General features: G+C 39.9%; 1 protein-coding gene across 6 annotated transcripts in view; it reads right to left on the bottom strand.

Moving 5' to 3' along the window:
* Window positions 1-10,199: 10,199 nt before the first annotated feature.
* The window catches only part of Hp1bp3 (heterochromatin protein 1 binding protein 3), a 42,876-nt gene continuing 34,199 nt past the window's right edge, over window positions 10,200-18,876 (bottom strand). For 5 of the 6 annotated variants that reach the window (XM_046418859.2, XM_046418862.2, XM_046418860.2 and 2 more), the window contains 4 exons: window positions 16,755-16,914; window positions 14,594-14,705; window positions 12,439-12,552; window positions 10,200-11,980 (listed from right to left, as the gene is read on the bottom strand). In XM_046418859.2, the coding sequence (XP_046274815.1) occupies window positions 11,683-11,980; window positions 12,439-12,552; window positions 14,594-14,705; window positions 16,755-16,914 (684 nt within the window). In that variant the 3' untranslated portion in view covers window positions 10,200-11,682. Of the gene's footprint in view, window positions 11,981-12,438; window positions 12,553-14,593; window positions 14,706-16,754; window positions 17,008-18,876 lie in introns of those variants that run through there. The other variant, XM_058571094.1, reaches the window with a different exon arrangement.

Here is an 18,876-nt window from a genome sequence, read left to right as displayed (position 1 = left end):
GATGCCGCTCCGCTCCATCGCGCGGACCAATCAGAAGCCGCGAGGGTCCCTGGCCCCGCCCACGTCGACTCGCGCTGGGGCGCTCCGCCTTAAAGGGCCGGGGGATGGGGGCGCTGTCCCTGCTCGCCGAGGGCGCCTCTGTCTGGGCTAGGGTTGTCATCCAGATGGCGACTCTCCAGTGCCTCAACCGAAAAGCCGTCCCTGACCCGGGCCAGTCTTCACTCACTGCACAGAGTCCTTCGGCGCTGGACAGAGCCGGCTCTCAGTAGGCGTTTTGTGATGGTGGTTTTGACCCGGCCTTCCTGGGCAGCTGGACCAGTCTCACCTTCCCTCTGCCCCAAGACGGCCGGGGGCAGGGGTGTCGGGCATCCTCTTCCCGGCTGGCCGTTCTCATAAGAGGATTGACTGAACCTGTCCTTTGAGTTACAGGGAAATCCACTTTAGATGAGGAAAATGGGAAAGCGAATCCAGCCAGTGTCAGCCACAGCGCTGAGCGGGAGAGCGTTTTTGTTTGCATCAGGCCAGGCTCCCTGTAGGTGCCAAAAATTAAAGAGAAAATTCGAGTCAGCCAAGCCTTTGGGGCGTATTAAACCTGAAATCTGCAGAAAACGCCGTAAACTGTCCATGTGCCACACCACGGAAAAGCCAGGACACAAGTGTCCAAAGCCTGCGTGCCCGGGCAGAGGCAGAGGCATCCCGTAAGAGAGGCTAATTTGGGAAATTGGATCTGGGTCTAGGGACCTCGGGGTCCGGGCAGGTTTGAGCCACTTAGGCCATACTAGGCATTCCCCTTGTCTCCTTGGGCACCTGGAAACCCTGCCAGAGGCCGCAGTGAGATGTAATTGTCCTGGCATGTTCCACATCTAGGCACTTCCTTTTACTAGAAGTGGGGTCTTAGGCAAACACCTTAATCACTTTGATCCTCAGGGGCCTCATCTGTAAAGTGGTGTCACCACCCTGACTCACAGCCATGTAAGGATTCAGAGGAGTTAATGGGGGCAAAAAGCTGGCACAGCACTGATGCATGGTAAGTGAAGCGCTCAGCAAACACTAGCTGATATTAGGCTTTGCTTTTATTCTTGAGTCTCTTTTGTATGTGACTGAACAGCAAGGGTTTACTGAATCCATGTGTCAAGTGGCCTCACCACTGCCAGCCTCCAGCCCAGGACCTAGAAGGAACAAGGTTTGTTTGTAGGTTGGTCTTGCTCTCAGAAAATCCAATTTATGAAACTCAGAAACTCAGAAGTTAAAGGGACAATTCCTTTTACCTCTTTAAAAAAAAACAAACTCACCTCTACAACTCTTTTTTTAAAAGCATTTAAAATTTAAGAGGTCACACTAATTACTAAATCCATTGTCCCTCTTTTGAGACTATGTAGAGAAAGCAAAACAAGGAACTGTTATTAAATACCAACACCAACAAGTTTCTGATACATATAATTTACTCAGATACAAGCAATTCTAAAAACAATGACTGGAATTTGTTTCAGGTCAAAGTGACAAAATCCAAAGAATTAAATTCAGATGATGAAGAGCTAAACCCAGAGGGAGAATTTTGCCTTTTAAGTCTTTTTTTCAGAAGGAGTGGCAGGAACTGTGCTAGGTCCCAGTGACACAAATTTACAACAGAACATAAAATACCACAAAAGTCCTATGTGGAAAAATAAATGCAGCCGGGTGCAGTGGTGCATGCCTGTAATCCCAGCGGCTCACAAGGCTGAGACAGGAGGATTGCGAATTCAAAGCCAGCCTCAGCAATTGACCAAGGCACTAAGCAGCTCAGTGAGATCCTGTCTCTAATAAAACACAAAACAGGGCTGGGGATGTGGCTCAGTGGTTGAGTGTCCCTGAGTTCAATCCCTGGTACCCTCTCCCAAGTAAAAGTACATTAGAGGTATAAGCTCAAAGGTTTATGTTGAAGTTGAACTCAGTGATGTCAGTCATCTGTCTCCTGGGCAAGCCAACCTAGTTCCGCCCAGGCCAGGCATATGTATCTAAATCTGCCATTCATGGCAGGACGGCTCTCAGGAGCCACTGCTTCAACCATTGGATTAATGACTCACCTTGTGCAGGAAGCCCAAAGGAGTTTCCCATATTAAGCAGGGAAGGGAATGACAAAAAAAGGGAAGATGGGGTGGGGTAAGAGTCATGATTGCTGAACACGTTAGCACACACGCCATGTCATGGTATTTCCTGATGAGTCAACGACAATTACTAAACCTCACAGGTGTGAGCTTGCTATCATAATCTTTGTTTTTCTCTCAAATCCCGGACTCTGGCACTGGAATTGCCAGCTGACGAATGTGAGTGGGAAGCAGCAGCACATCAGTGAGAAGCTGATCTCCAACAATAGGACTGGGAACTGGAGCCAAGAGAGTGCGTTCGCAGCGGGCCTGGGCCCAGCAGCAGCTCCTGCTCATCCACTGTGCACAGCACACGCTACTGCCTCCATCCCCCTGGTAACTCCCTCTCCTGATGATAGTAACTTTCCCCTTGAGCACAGCCATTCTGTTCTCCTAGGAGCATCCTGATGGCTATCTCTGCAACTTACCCACAACACTGTCCCCCTAAAATAGGTGATGCAGATCACTGGTGTTTTAAATTAGGGGTTGAATGGTGTCCCTTCTCCCCCAAATCCATACATTGAAGTCCTAACCTCCAATATCTTGAAATTTAACCACAGAGGTTTTTAAAGAACTAAATTAGGGCTGGGGTGTGGCTCAGTGGTAGAGTGCTTGCCTTCCACGCAGGAGGCACTAGGTTTGAGCCTCAGCACCACATAAATGTAAAATAAAAATATTGTGTCCACCTAAAATTTTTTTTTAAAGTGATTAAATTAAATGAGGTCATCAGTGTGGGTCTGAATTTCATATTATTGGTGTCCTTATAAGAGGAAATTTGGACATTAACCGGCACAGAGGGAAGGCAATGTGACGATGGGAGAAAAATGGCCATTTGCAAGCCAAGGGGAGAGGCCTGGAACAGACCCTTCCCTCAGGGACTCAGAAAGAACCAACCCTGTGGGTCCTGTTGTCCTGGACTTCTGGTTTCCAGAACTGTGAGACCATGAGTATCTGTTCAGAGTGGAGTCTCTTGTGCTTGTTAAGGCCGACTGAGCAAACTGATACAGTGACTAATACTGACTCCTCTTCTCTTTCCTCCTCCTCCTCCTCCCCCCTTCCCCTTCTCCCTCTTTCCCCACCCACTCTTCCCAGTACTGGGGATTGAAACCCGGCACTTTACCACTCAAGTTTTTATTTTCAGAGTCTCAGTAAGTTGCCCATGCTAGCCTGGAGCTCACGATCGTTCTGCCTCAGCCTCCCGAGTAGCTGGGTTACTAGGTGTGCACGACGACACCCAGCAAACTGGTAACAATTAATGGAGTTTTTTAAAAATTGCATATCAAGTAGTTTCAGTTCTCAGTGAATCCCTGCTCTACATCCACACTGAAAAAGAAACCAGCTGAGGCTCCATATGTGGTCCAGGGGGCAACTGGTGACTGCCTAGACCTTTGGTGGCCGCAGCTAAGAAGCCCACCTGGCTTCTTTCTCTTCCTGGCTCCCTGGCTTTTTATTATCTTTTAATTGACACATAGTAGTTTCATATGGGGTACAATGTGATATTTTGATACATGTATACAATATGTAATTAATTATCAAATCAGGACCATTGGCATATGTACTACCTCTAATATTTCTTTTCAAAATCCTTTTCACTAGCTATTTTGAAATGCACAATGTTTTTAACTATGGTCACCCTGCTGTGCTATAGAACCCCAGGCATATTCCTCTAACTGCATCTCTGTCCCCAACAACCACCCTCCCCAACCTGTTGGCCTCTAATTCTATGAGATCAACTTTTTTAAGCATCCCACATATGAGAACATGCAGCATTTGTCTGGCTTATTTCACCTTACATAATAATGTATAATGTCCTCTCTAATCATGTTGCTACAAACAACAGGATTTTATTTTTTTTTTATGACTAGTATAGTGTGTATATACCACTATATCTGTTGATGGACACCTCAGTTGACTCCGTATCTTGGCTACTGCGAATAATGCTGCAATGAACATGGGAGTGAGGGGATCTCCTTGACATCTAGCTGGATCAGATAGTAGTTTTTAGGGCTGGTTGATTGTTTTTGGTTTTGCAGTGGAACTGAACCCAGAGGTGCTTTACCACTGAGCTTCATCTCCAGTTCTTGTTCTTTTCTATTTTGAGATAGGGTCTAAGTGGCCCAGACTGGCCTCAAACTTGTACTTTTTGTGCCTTGGCCTCCTAAACTGCTAGGATTACAAGCATGCACCACCATGCCCAGCTAGGGTTTCTTGAGACTGGGTCTCACTGTTGCCCAAGCTGGCCCAGGTTCAAGGGATCTTTATGCCTCAGCCTTCTGAGTAGCTAAAACTATAGGTGCATGTAGTTTTCTGAGGAGCTTCTGTACTGTTTTCCATGATGGCTGTACTAATTTACAATCCCAATAGTGTAAAAGAGTTGCCCCTTTTCTCCATCCTTGCCAGCACATATAGATCTCTGTATTGGCAACTGTATATTTATTTCTATCTATCGATTGATTGATCTATATAGACTTTTTGATCATAATCTAATTGGGGTAAGTTCTCATGCTTTGTGGGGTTTTTCTTTGAACCCAGGGGTGCTTAACTACTGAGCCACATCACAGCCTCTTTATTGAGACTCAGTCTCACTAAGTTGCTTAGGGCCTCGCTAAACTGCTGAGGCTGTCCTCAAACTTGCAATCTTCCTGACTCAGCCTCCTGAGCAAATGGGATTACAGGCATGCACCACCTGCTTGTTCCCTGGATTTTTAAATTCAGTGCTGTGTTTATTTCTTCCTTTCCCCCGCCTTTCTTATCTTCTACTAGGTAAGTTCCTAATAATGTGTGTTTTCTCCAGGCTTGGTGGTACATGCCTCTAACTCCAGTCAACCAGGAAACAGAGACAGAAGGATTTCAAGTTTGAAGTCAGCCTCGGCAACTCAGTGAGATCACTTCTCAAAAAACAAACAAAAGAACAACAACAAAAAAGGGGCTGGGGGACTGGGGATGTAGCTCAGTGGTAAAGTGTCCTTAGATTTACAAAAAAAACTCACAAGGCAGGAAGGTAGGCATATGGTATGATAATCTTGAACCTTCTTGCCAGGTTTTGCTGCCTGGACTATCAGTGTGCAAAATCACTAAGGAGGACTTAGAATTTGTTCAATTTGGGAAAGTTAGCTAAACTTACTTACTTCTGAAAGTTAATGCTCCCTTTCGTGTGTTTTTGAGAATTTATCTGGGTGAGAAACTACAACAAATGGTAAACAACAAAAACTGAATCTTCATAAAATTGGATATTTGGGCTCATTTATTTAAAAATAATTCAGTCTTAGTGCTGGGCATGTAGTAATAGAAGGTGCTTAGTACATATGAGGGCCTGGATTTCATCCCCAGCACCACCACCACAATAACACCCCCGAAAACACTGTTTTTCCTAATATTCTGAAACGCATCCCTAACTGTAGTGCAGCCAACGAGGTTGTTTGATACTCCCACATTGCTTCTCTGTGGTTATTCTGAAAAAGTAAGGATTATAGATTCAAAGCCCATTATTTTACATATGACAAAATCAAGGCTCAGGAAAACTGAGTGGGGGGGGGGGGGCGGGCAAGGACACACAAATGGTAACTGACACACTCCCCAAGAATCACCGTGCAGAACCACAGCTACAACGTGCTAGATGCTAAGTGGTATACTAACCAGGATCAATTTGGAATTAATGAAAATTTCTTCCTCTATACAATGTATTGGCCAAGTTTGAGTTACACAAACAGAACATAAGGGAATGAGCTTATCACAAGAAAAATTTCATTAAAAGCAAAAGCTCTTGAACAGTGAAATAGGTAAGTAAGGATGTTGTGAAACTCTAGGTTTTAGGCAAATCAAAACAGGTAACAAGACAGCAGGGTGCTGAGATTTCTTTCCTTCAGAATTTGTCTAAGAGCTGGGACTTCTAACATTCTAGCTCATGATTACTAAGCCAGTATCTAGTTGTATAGAAAGCCCCATTCTGGAACTTCCTGTGGCAGCTTCATGATATAAGCCCAGAGCTTATTAAAAAAAGATTCTCTTGATTTTCTAGAATCAAAGTTGTAGGATTTTGGTTGGTTTCTTTGTCTTATGCCATTGTTTTTAAAAAGATATACTGAATAATAGGTGGTGGTTGTGTTGTACACGAGGCAGGGAAACATAGGGTGAAAAGTTTAGATCATTCAAGGTCCCTTCCAACTGTGACTTTCTGTTTACTTCAATAGTTAAGTGGCTTCTGTACTCACTTGGTGGCTCAGTGAACTCATTTGCAGTGTGTGTGTGTGTATGTATGTATGTGTGTGTATGTGTGTGTGTGTGTGTATATATATATATATATATATATACATATATATTTTAGTCGCCGATGGATCTTTTATTTTATTTATTTATATGCAATGCTGAAGATCAAACCCAGGGCCTCAAACATGCCAGGCAAACACTCTACCACTGAGCTACAACTCCAGCTCATCATTGTCAGTGTTTCTTACACTCTGAAACTGCTTATGGGCTCATTTGATAAATGAACCTCAGCAGGTGCCGAGAGAAGGACTGTTTGCTAACTCCTTAACCTAAAAAAGAAAAAAAAAAAATACCATTGCTGAGACACATGAAGACCTCGCTTTAATAATAAAACAGAAGCATTAACATAAACGAAACCTGATCCTGCCCAACTACGTGAATTTACTTCATGAAAGTGTAATCCTGCGTAAATCTTAGAAAACAGATTTTTTTTTTTTTTTTAGTTTTAGTTGGACACAATGCCTTTATTCCATTCATTTATTTTTTTTAATGTGGTGTTGAGGATTGAACCCAGAGCCCCACGCATGCTAGGCGAGCCTTCTACCACTGAGCCACAATCCGAGCCCCAAGAGATGTGTTTTAATCTTGTCCATTGGGTATAATTAACAGAAAAATTACATGAGAACAAGAGCTAAATATTTCAATACCTTTGCTATTTTTCCATAATTCCTGATTTACCTAATTTTGCACGCCGTAGTCATAGTTTGCTTTTTGTTAAAACCTACTTTAAAGGGCTGGGGTTGTGGCTCAGTGGTAGAGTGATCGCCTAGCAAGCACAAGGCACTGGGTTCGATCCTCAGCACCACATAAATGTAAAGTGGAGATACTGTGTCCACCTAAAACTTAAAAATTAAAAAAAATTTAAAAAAAGCTACTTTAAAGAGTTTATGAAATTATTCTCAAACTGAGATTCTGTCATCAGACTGATATGTCAAAAGAAGTTAAGGCAACCATATTCACTAATGACTGCAGTTTAGCCTTCTAAGAGAAATTTTAATTTAAAAAAAAATTTTGAAAAAAATCATATTAATTACCTTAACTCTGTTTGGGGTTAACAAAAATTCTGGTTTTATCCATGAAAGAGAAATTCTGGTCTTTCTTGGAAAAAGACCATTAAAGTATTCCCCGAGAAGTTTTGTCATTTCTCACAAGATCTTTAACTTTGATGGCTTTTTTCCCTGTTAGAAAAAAAAAATTAATTTTAATAAGGTTTTTTGGTTTGTTTCTTTGTTTAGTAGTAGGGAATTGAACTCTCAATTCAATTTTTTTGAGACAGGGTCTTTTATTTTGAGATAGGATCTTACTAAGTTGCTACAGCTGGTCTTGAACCTAATCCTCTGCTCAGCCTCCCAAGTTGTTGGCTTTACAGGGGTGTGCCGCCACACCCAGCTTACAACTCACTTTCTTTTGATACTGTACATAAATGCATAAATAACACTATTATATCTTTGCTTAGCAAAGGGAACTTTCTCTATAGTCCCTTGAGTATGTTTGGTAAAGTATCATAAGGTTGGCCATCTTATGAAGTATTAGTCAACTTTCCATTACTGTAACAAAATACTTGAGATAATGCACTGATAAGAAGGAAAGGTTGGGCTGGGGTTGTGGCTCAGCGGTAGAGCGCTTGCCTAGCACATGCGAGGCCCTGGGTTCGATCCTCAGCACCACATAAAAATAAATAAGTAAAAGAAAGGTATTGTGTCCAACTATAATTGAAAAATAAATATTAAAAAAAAAGGGGGAAGGCTTATTTTGGCTCGTGGTTTTAGAGGTTTCAGACCATGGTTTATTGGCCTGTTGCCTTTGGGCCTGTGGCAGGCAGTTTACCATAAGGAGAGCAGTTCCCTGTGCACATGCCAGAGGAAGCTACTCACCTCATGGCATCCAGGAAAGAAAGAGGAAGGAAAGAAAGAGGAAGGAATTGGAGTCCCACAATCCCCTCAAGGATACACCCCCAATGACCTAACTTCCTCCCACCAGGCCCCACCTCCTAAAAGTTTTATCACCTCACAACACTGCCCACATGCTAATGACCAAACCTTTCACATGTGGGGGGCTGGGACACTTGGCACTTCTAAATAACAAGTGGTAATACTGAGTTTTTTCCAAAGGCACATTATCACATATAATCCGAGAAACACTGTCATAGTCATAGTTTACTGTTCCCATTTCACAGAAGGGAAACTGAGGCACAGTGAGATTCTGTAACTTGTTCCAGGTCACAGTAAGCGGCAAAACCAGAATTAAAAAACAAGCACTCAAGGCTGGGTGCAGTGGCACCTGCCTGTAATCCCAGCAGCTCGGGAGGCTGAGGCAGGAAGATTGCGGGTTCAAAGCCAGTCTCAGCAACAGTGGGGCACCAAGCAACTGAAACCTTGTTTCTAAAAAAATACAAAATAGGGCTGGGGTTGTAGCTCAGTGGTTGAGTGCCCGAGTTCAATTCCAAATACCAAAAAAAAAAAAAAAAAAAAAAAGCAAAAAAACAAAAAACCCCACCACCAGTACCAACAAAAACAAACAAAAAATCAATCACTCAAAACAGCCATCTTCATTGCCTTCCCTTGGCAGTTTTTAAAGCTTCTGGATTTTCCCATCCTACTCCTTCAGTGACTGTATTCTATGCATAGAAGAGAAAGGACTTGTTTTAGTAGGAATACAGAGAATTGTTGTGAACATGCTTTATATACAACCAGAGATATGAAAAATTGTGCTCTATATGTGTAATAAGAATTATAATGGGGCTGGGATTGTGGCTCAGCAGTAGAGCACTCGCCTAGCACGGGTGGGACCCGGGTTCAATCCTCAGCACCTCATAAAAATATAGACATTGTGTTGTGTCCATCTACACCTAAAAAATAAATGTAAAAAAAAAAAAAAAAAGAATTATAATGCATTCCGTTTTCATTTATTTAAAAAAAAAAGTGTAGAGGACTGGGAAACAAAATTAAGTCACGTTTGTTAATTCAGTCAAGTCTGTTCATATTAGACCTTGTATTACAAAGAAATGTTACCTATTCAACCCTGTTATTTTAGGTCACTGTATAATTACTTGGTAATTCTCCAATACTACCATAGACTACTATCTGGTTTCCTCAGTTTGCTTATCCCAGGAGAGCACCGTAGCCTGAGAGCCACAATGTCTATCAGAACTTCTTGGCTAAGTGAGCAGATTTCTTACTCTTCATAAGCACTCTAAACTGAACTATATTCCTAGCCCCCTAAAACAGAACAGTTAGCACAGGTACCTAACCCATATTATTAAGACCTATTACTTGACTGAAACTTTCTAGAATTAGAACTCCAGGGATTGTCTGTTATCTTTTGCAGTGCTGTAATTTTTTTTTTTTCCCCCCAATCCAAGGATTTATCTGAACATTGAGCATTCATTTACTATGAAAAACTGGACTCTATGAACTTGAAATGGTCCTTAATACAAAGTGATTTTTTTTCCTTTTTTAAAAAAATATTTATTAGTTGTTGATGGATATTTATTTATTTATGTTTATGTGGTGCTGAGAATCGAACCCAGTTCCTCACACATGGCAGGCAAGCACTCTATCACTGAGCCACAATCCCAGCCCGACAAAGTGATTTTTAAAATTTTTAAATCAATAATAACCAGGGTCAACGTATCTAGAAACATCACTTATCATCAACATAAGAATTTAAAAGCAAATAAACTGGAGCTTGTACTTAAAAAGAAAGTGGTAATGTCCATTGCCAGGAGTAGAAAAGACTCAAAGGGATGGCTACACTTAGCTACTTCTGAGGATATACTAGATAACTTTTAAATATAAGCTACAGTTCAGCAGCTTTTAAAATTTCATGTTTATTCATATTTTTCAAAATATATGTACATAAAAAAAGGAAGATTTACAACAGGAAAGATTGCCTTACATGCAACACAAATTCCAATGAACGCATGATGGGATCACACATGATTTTGATCTATTTCAAACCAATCTTCTCAAGTCCATTTCCCAGCCATACTTAAGCTGCAGAAGGGATCCCAGGAGACAATGCAAGTGGAATGAATATAAAACAAACACCTTTTGCTTCTGGCCAGCTCTCAAGGGGCCAGGAGATATACACCAAAAAGTTTAAGACAATTAAAATGTCAAGTGCCACAGGGAAGATAAATGATAACCAGAAATTGGTATTTCTCAAGTAGAAAGCTAGTGCTATTTAACACAACTTCACAACACTAAAACAAATACAAATAAAAAAGGGTTAGGTAGTAGGGCTTCATTTGCTTTTTTTTTTCTTTTTCTTTTTTAATATCTCAAAAAGGAAGCCACTTGCTTGATATCAAAAGTGCTATGGAAAGAAAGGAGGGGGAAAAATATCCACAGATGAATCTGGAATCTAGTTTATTTTAGCAAATTGTATGTTTTTCCACTTAACATTTCTACATTAGCAATGCTGTAATTCTCCAACATTTCCTTATAAAAAAAGGCAAACAGGAAGTGACAACTCATGCTCCAAATATTCAAAAATATATTTTAACATTTGATCAAGAAGATTTTATATATTTTGATTTTTGGTAACACAGGTGACACCAGAAATTAAATTCAATATATTTCTATAATTCTCCTTCAGTCAAAAAGCAAGTGGTACAGAGAACTTGTGCTTGCTGTTAAGAGAATACAATGCTCTCTGGGTCAGTGGAAAATACCTAGAGGTTTGATCAATGTGAGAAATGACCCAAAAAGGTGGTACATTTTCAAAATCTAATGAGCTCATACTCTTGGGCTTGTTTCCAAAGCTAAGTTGTCTCTGTGTTTACAGTTGGAGATAAAGGGCTAGTGGAGTGATTTTTACAAATAAGAGTAAGTGTTATAGCCATAGCTGATGTCTCCAGGGAGGAGGCTTCACAATGAAGTCAGTGCTACACTGTCTCCTTTTTACTTCCAGCACCTGACCAGCATCCTGTTCTTGATGCTTTCTACAAATATAAAAATCTTTGCAACTGTTTAGATAAAACTGGAAGGAGGAAAAGGAACAATAGGAGTTGGGGTAGGGGAAGCAAAAAGGACAAGTACAGATTATATAGTTTAGGCAAGTTCAGGATTATTGCAGAAATTAAAATGACTGAGGGAAGGGGCAGGCACCAAAAACAGCACCTAAAGCTAACAATGCCTAAATTGGTTTATTTATGTTCCCTCCCCACAATAGTTCATACGGGACAAAAAAAAGTGTAATTTTATAAGCATCAAAACTGAAACAAATGCACACTGACCTTATAAAATAAGATTCTTAATTTCATCATGATACCCATTTTTTCCTATAAAATTTACTTTTTTGCTTTGAAAGACTTCTTCGTGGTGGATTTATTACCCTTGCCAGGCAATTTCACTTCCTTTCTTGAATTGGCTGCAGGCTTCTTTGAGGAGTTACCACTAGGTTTCTTGATGACTGAGGGTGAGGGTCTGGCTTTCTTGGCAGGAGTTTTGGCCTTAGGAGGGGCTTTCTTGGGAAGTGGCCTAGCTTTTCCCCGCTGGGCAGCTGGAATTTTAGGTGTAGGCTTGGACCCTCTCTGCTTCATGGATGCAGCCTTCCCTGGGGACTTGGCTGGGGTTTTCTTCTGCAACCTGTGATAACAAAGAGTAAAGGCAGTCAGTACATGAGAGATTCACTTTTCAGGACAACCAGGTGCTCTGCCTAAAGAAATACAGAAAACATCCAAATCACCTATGTTAAGAATAGTAATGTGGCTTAATTTTTCACTAGAGACTCTACTAAAATTGAGCAAAATTCAACCAATTCATGGAAATCTACACATAACTTCATGACATTTTCCTACAAAAATATAGAACTATTTTTCTTTGAATAACCATTCTATGATTATGTATAGGTTTGATCAAAGAGCACATTACATGTTCACGTTGCTTTAAATTCAGAGCCCCTGAATTTTCAAGATAAATTCAGAATCTGAAAAGGATCCTGATGGGTTAAAACACTTCTCTGCCTTCAGTCCCTCCATTAGTACTATCTCAGCTCTAGGAAACCTACTATCCTGATATAACAAGGGTTTTTCACAGATCCATACCTTCTCTTAGGAGGTGGCTCTTCATCCTCAGAGTCTTCTTCTGATGACTCATCTTCATCTTCATCCTCATCTTTAGAATCATCTGGCTCTTTCTTTGGAAACAGAACTCCTGGGCTAAGGGGCCAGGGGGTAAAACAGAAGTCCCATAGTTGTCAGGAAAAATAATGTGAACCTGGATGCTCTTCCCTGGACATTCCCCACTTCTGTCCACGTTTGCTCAGTAATGTCAAGTTAAATTACAAATATAAGATTACAGCCAGGAGCAGGAAGCACACACCTAATAATCCCAGCTACTAAGGAGGCTCTGGCATGAGGAACAAGTTCAAGATCAGCCTGGGGAAAGTAGTGAGACCCTGTCTTAAAATGAAAAAGGGGTGGGGAATGTTGCTCAGTTATAACAGTATTTGCGCAACATGCATGGGGCCCTGGGTTCAACCCCTAGTACCATACACACACACAAAAATCAGATTACAACTAAATATTTTAAACACATACATTCAAGACAGAACTTTAAAGACCCAGCCCATATATTATTCCCTACCTCCCAGCATTTAATAAAATTGATCCTTACTCATTTATTTTGTAAGCAATTATTAAACTCCTGAGTGGTCTAGTACCATATGAGCTACAATTGCATAGCAGTGAACGGTCTGCAGAGTAGTGCGTACCTTTTGCCTTTACACTAATGGTAAAAGACTTCAAAGTCTAAGTCTCTCCAAAGGGCTAAAGAAATTCAACAAGGATCCCCTCTGTTTTGCCCTCAGTGGTAAAAATCTTGATCCCTTTGATTAATACATCTTTAAATTGGAATAAAAGACTTTTTTTTAATATTTATTTTTTAGTTATAGGTGGACACGTATTTTTATGTGGTGCTGGGAATTGAACCCAGTACCTCACGCATGGTAGGCGAGCTCTCTACCTCTGAGCCACAACCCCAACCCAAGACTTTTTTTTTAATATTTATTTTTTAGTTGTACACAACACCTTTATTTTGTTTACTTATTTTATGTGGTGCTGAGGATCGAACCCAGGGCCTTGCACGTGCAAGGCGAGCGCTCTACCGCTAAGCCACAACCCCAGCCCCTGGAATATAAGACTTCATCGCTTAAAATTCAAATAATATGCATTCAACCAAGTAACATTTATATTTGTACACAAAGAGGAATTAAGAAAGTTACACTTGACTGTTGCTAAACTAGGATCTTAGTGGTACCTGCCAGGGTACTTTGGAAATGAAAACATAAGCTAGGGATGTGGCTAAGTGGTTAAGCACCCCTGGGTTCAATGAAAGAAGGAAAGAAAGAAAGAAGGAAAGAAAGAGAGAAATAAAGAAAGAAAGAAGGGAGGGAAGAAAGAAAGAAAGAAAGAAAGAAGGAAAGAAGGAGGAAGGAAAGGAAGGAAAGACAGCCTAAGACTTGGGAGGCTGAGGAAGGAAGATCCTAAGTTTGAAGCCAGCCTGGGCAACTTAGCAAGATCCTGTCTCAAAAAAAGTAAGGGTAGGGGTGGCGTGGTGGCTCAGTGGTAGAGTGCTTGCCTAGCATAAATGAGACACTTGGTTCAATTCTCAGCACTGCATATAAATAAATAAAAGGTCCATTGACAACTTAAAAAAAAAAAAAAAAAGGGAAAGTGACATCTTATGCTCCAAAAAATGGGGCAGAGTGGCACAGGGTGGCCCTTAATCCCAGCATCTTGGGAGGATGAGGCAGGAAGATCTCAAGTTCAAAGCCAGACCCAACAACTCAGTGAGACCCTATTTGTAAATAAAACACAAAAGAGGGCTGGGGATGTGGCTCAGTGTTTGAGTGCCCCTGAGTTCAATCCCTAGTCCCTCCCCCAAAAGGGGGACTAGGGGTGCAGCTCAGTCGTATAGCACCCATGGGTTTGATCCCTAGTGCTACAAAAGAGGGGGGGCAAGGGAAACATCTGAGGATCTCAAAGAATCTGATGCATGATTAATAATAATATAATAATTACTAATAAATTCTAGAAAGGTAGTCAAAACTTGTCTCACGAGAACTATTCTACTCCAAAATGATACTGCTATAGGTCTTATTTTCAAATGTTTCCAGTTCAATGTATTCAATTTAACAACAACTAGAATCTGATTAAATTCACAATGACCAATGCTTCAAAGTAAGAGCCAAGTGCTCACCTGGGGTAATATGGAAAACAGAGTTGGAACGTGCCACTGAATCCTTTACCAGAGATCTGCTCCATCCACCCATTCTTTTCACATTTCTGTAGAGTTTTCTTCAGCAAATGCACTGAACAAAAATTCAGGAATAAAGAAAGTTATGTATTTGTTCATATTTGGTAATTCAATGTCCCAATACATACAGTAATTTAAATGCATTAAGTGACTCCTTCGTGATCAAAGGTATTAAATTAGTTCACCAAACACTTACTTAGTGCCCCCAAATTTGGCAAAAGTTAAATTATAGCCGGGCATGGTGGCGCACGCCTGTAATCCCAGTGGCTCAGGAGGCTAAGGCAGCAGGATCACAAGTTCAAAGCCAACCTCAGCAAAAAGCAAGGCACTAAGCAACTCAGTGAGACCCTGTCTCTAAATAAAATACAAAACAGGGCTGGGGATGTGGCTCAGTGGTTGAGTGCCCCTGAGTTCAATACCCAATTGCTGACCCCCCCCAAATGTTAAATTACAATGAAAAGAGACATTGGAGACCACTGAGCCAAATTCCTCATTTCACAGCTTAGACTGGTTAAGTAATTTCTTTTTAAATATTTATTTTTTAGTTGTAGTTGGACATAATACCTTTATTTTATTTTATTTATTTTTATATGGTGCTGAGGATTGAACTCAGGGTCTCCCATGTGTGAGGCAAGGTCTCTGCCGCTGAGCCACAGCCCCAGCCCTGGTTAGTGGTTAAGAGCAGACCTAACACAAAATATTTCATTATTTTTATTCATTCAAACATCTATTATATACCCATAGGTATCAATAATCATCTAGGAGAATTATCTGTAAAGATGAACAGAACAAAGTCCTCAAAAGTCTAAAAACAGTAACAAAATAATATTATAGATGCTGAAGGCCTCATCAATTCTTATCTTTTATACAAAGACATATCAAAAACATATCAGGAAGCTGGGTAAGGGGGCACACGCCTATAGTGCCAGTGACTTGGGAGGGTGGGGCAGGAGGACCTCAAGTTCAAGGGCTGTTTCATCAATTTATCAAGACCCTGTCTGAAAACTAAAAAAATAAAAAGGGCTGGGGAATGTAGTTCAGTGGGTAGAGCACTCCTTGGGCTTAATCCCCAGTACTGCAAAGTAAAACAAACACTGCAATTCAATGTACAAAAAACAGCTGCAAAAATCAGTGAAACTGAAAAGGTTAATAGTTAAAGTCATCTTTTCTTAGCACACTTGGCCAAAAGGGTAAATCACAAACAAAATATATATTTTAAATACAGTAAGGAAAAGATAAAAATACCAATTTATAAAGTAGGTAAGAAAACAATCAGAAAGCATTACTTCATTATGTTGAAGAAATACATACTGCATATGTTAAGTTAATGTCGTGACTTCAAAATTACCTTCTTACTTAAGTAGTAGTCTGTTCTGCATTTTCTGTTACTTGATTGCCACATTCTTCACTTTACATTCTAGTGTCTATTCTAATAGCTCACTAAGAAGTTATCACATCTCATACTGGATATTTATGAAAGATCTCATAAACTAAGGTATCTAATCTCAAATCACCACCTTCTGAGGCAAATATAGTTAATTTATTTTTATTTTTTTAAAGATGTTGATAGATCTTTATTTTATCCATTTATTTATATGTGCTAAGAATCGAACCCAGTGCCTCACACATGCCAGGCAAGCACTCTACCACTGAGCTACCACCCCAGCCTGGCAAATATACTTTATTGAAACAAAATACTTTGTTATAGAGCTTAAGTCAGTAAGAAATATTCTAAGCAGTTAAGAATTCCACTGGCTTCATTTTAAGGTTAAAATACATTTTGTGGTAAACAAAAGTAGGCAAACAGAAGTAGGCAAAAATATAATTGAGGTGTTTTGAATGTAAAGATGTATCTAAATTACAATAATAAAAAAAAAATATCCCAGAAACCTTTATAGTAAAGTAAAATCAACTTCCGATCAGCCTCTTGAAATAAGGATACACCTTGATGATTTGTTTTTCTTTTCATAAATGATAAATTTGTAAAGCTACTCCTTGTTGGTTTTTCTGTCAATAGTTACTGCTTTGACACATCTCTCTTTTGGTTCCTTCATCCCCCAAGAAAACTGCCCTGATCCCAGTTAAATTCAACTCTGACTCTTACTTTGATAGTTAGAATTGGTCCCTGGGTGGTTCTCCAGGACATACTTCTTCAGAGCAGTAGTGGAGCAGGTCTTCGGCTCATTCATGGCAGCAATGGCAGACAAGATTGCATATTCCATCAGGCTTCCACCAAGTAGGGGTTTCTCCCCTGACTTCTTCAGCTGTTTTCCAAGGAGGAAGAGAAAAGCATCAAGACAACACTCTCCCAAAGCAGGTCAAGACAAGACTCCTCTGCACCAGGTGGGTCGGAGTTCCTGCATCAGCACAGATATGTTTTACAATAAATTGTCAGGTTAGGGACTTTCTCTTCCCATTTACCAGGTATTCAATCTAACTGAGGAGTCCATACCCTTCTTATGGATATTTTCTCCTTCTATCTACCCCTCCATCCACCCTAAAACAGTAACAGCCAACCTGACTCAGAGATACCTACAATTCTATCCCAATAAGTAGGTTAATTTGCTTTCCCCACAGAAAATACTTCCTTTTATTGGATCTGAAAAATGGAGTAATTATAATAAACAGCCTTTTTAATCCTATAAAGAAAAAAAAAAAAGAAAAAATTTGAAAATATTTAGGGTATCATAAATAGAAAATTACATAGCCTTTTTCAAGGCTAAAAAACTGAGGAATGAGATTAGCACCAATAAGCAAAACAGGCAAAGAAGAAAATGAAGAATGCTCCATAATACTGGTTCTTAAAGAGTGGTCCCAAAACCCCTAGAGGTTCCTGAGAACGTTTCGGAGGACCTTAACTATTTTCATGTGATCTTCCTATTTTACTGTGTTGACATGTGCACTGTTGGTCAATAAAACTGCTGTCATCATATCACAAAATCAACGTGGAGACAGAAAAATGTACAAGTAGTTATTGTCATCTTCATTGCTACATATTTATGGTTTACAGGGGAAAAAAAAAAGGTCTGATTTCATTTAAGAATGCCCTTTATGAAGTAGTTACAATTATTGTATTTAAATAACCATGTGAGTGCACCTCTTTTAATATTTTACAGGATGGAAGGGGAAGAATAAGTAAAGCACATCTGCTGCATATGGGGGTATGACAGTGGCTGTAAAGTACCTGTGTGAGTGAGTTGTTAGCTGAACCAGCCACATTTTTATGGAATACCCTTTTTACTTGAAGGAACTGAGATAGGCTGTTCAAACTTTAGGGTAGGGAAGTCATAATCTTGAAAATGAATTAAGTAAGACTGTCACTTTAACTAACAGTATTTTGTTGTCAATGTAAAAGTCAACCTTTCAATAGAAAATCTGAATTGTGGAAAACCTGCATCTCTCACTGTGAGCTTGCTATCTTCCAAATACTTAAGTACTGTTCATAAGAGTTGATAATTGATTTTTGTTGTTATTCCATGAAATGTCAACATCTAAAAAATTTGCATAATCCAGTGAACCATTATTTTCCAAATGACCGATGCACTGTTACATTATTATACTTGATTAAAAGATCCACTGAAGGGCTGGAGTTGTGGCTCAGTGGTAGAGTGCTTGCCTACTAAGTGTGAAGAACTGGGTTTGATTCTCAGCACCACATATAAATAAATGAATAAAATAAAGGTCCATCAACATCTAAAATAATAATAATAATAATAATAATAATAATATAATAATAATAAAAAGATCCATTCAAACATCCAGACAGACCAGTGTATTTTGTAGAAGAAAATACATAAAGGTCATGGCAACTAATCTTTAAGGCATTACCACAAAAATCAATGTAACAGACCCTATTAACAGAATAAAGAACACAAACCACATAATCATCTCACATGACAAAGAAAAAGCATTTGCCAAATACAACGTCCATTCACAATAGATTTCCCAATTAACTAGAACAGAATTTTCTTAACTGACCAAGGAATCTTAAGAAAAACCTAATGCTAACATAATGGTGAAAGACTAAATGCTTTCTAAAGGAACAGGCAAGGGTGTCTACTCTCACACTTCTATTCAACACAGCACTGGACATTTCTAAGAATCAGACATGCAAAAGAAAAAGTCATCAAGATTAGTGTGACCATGTTACTGTGACTGACTATATTTTCTGAAGGTGGCCACAACATTCTCTTTCACTCCATTTGCTTTTCAGCAATGCATCCTTG

The sequence above is a fragment of the Marmota monax genome, unplaced genomic scaffold, assembly GCF_021218885.2.
Source record: "Marmota monax isolate L192 unplaced genomic scaffold, Marmota_monax_Labrador192_F-V1.1 WCK01_AAM20220418_F8-fsc00008, whole genome shotgun sequence".
NCBI classification, from domain to species: Eukaryota; Metazoa; Chordata; class Mammalia; order Rodentia; family Sciuridae; genus Marmota; species Marmota monax.
The sequence above is the reverse complement of the archived record's forward strand: the minus strand, read 5'-3'. Positions and strand labels throughout refer to the sequence as shown.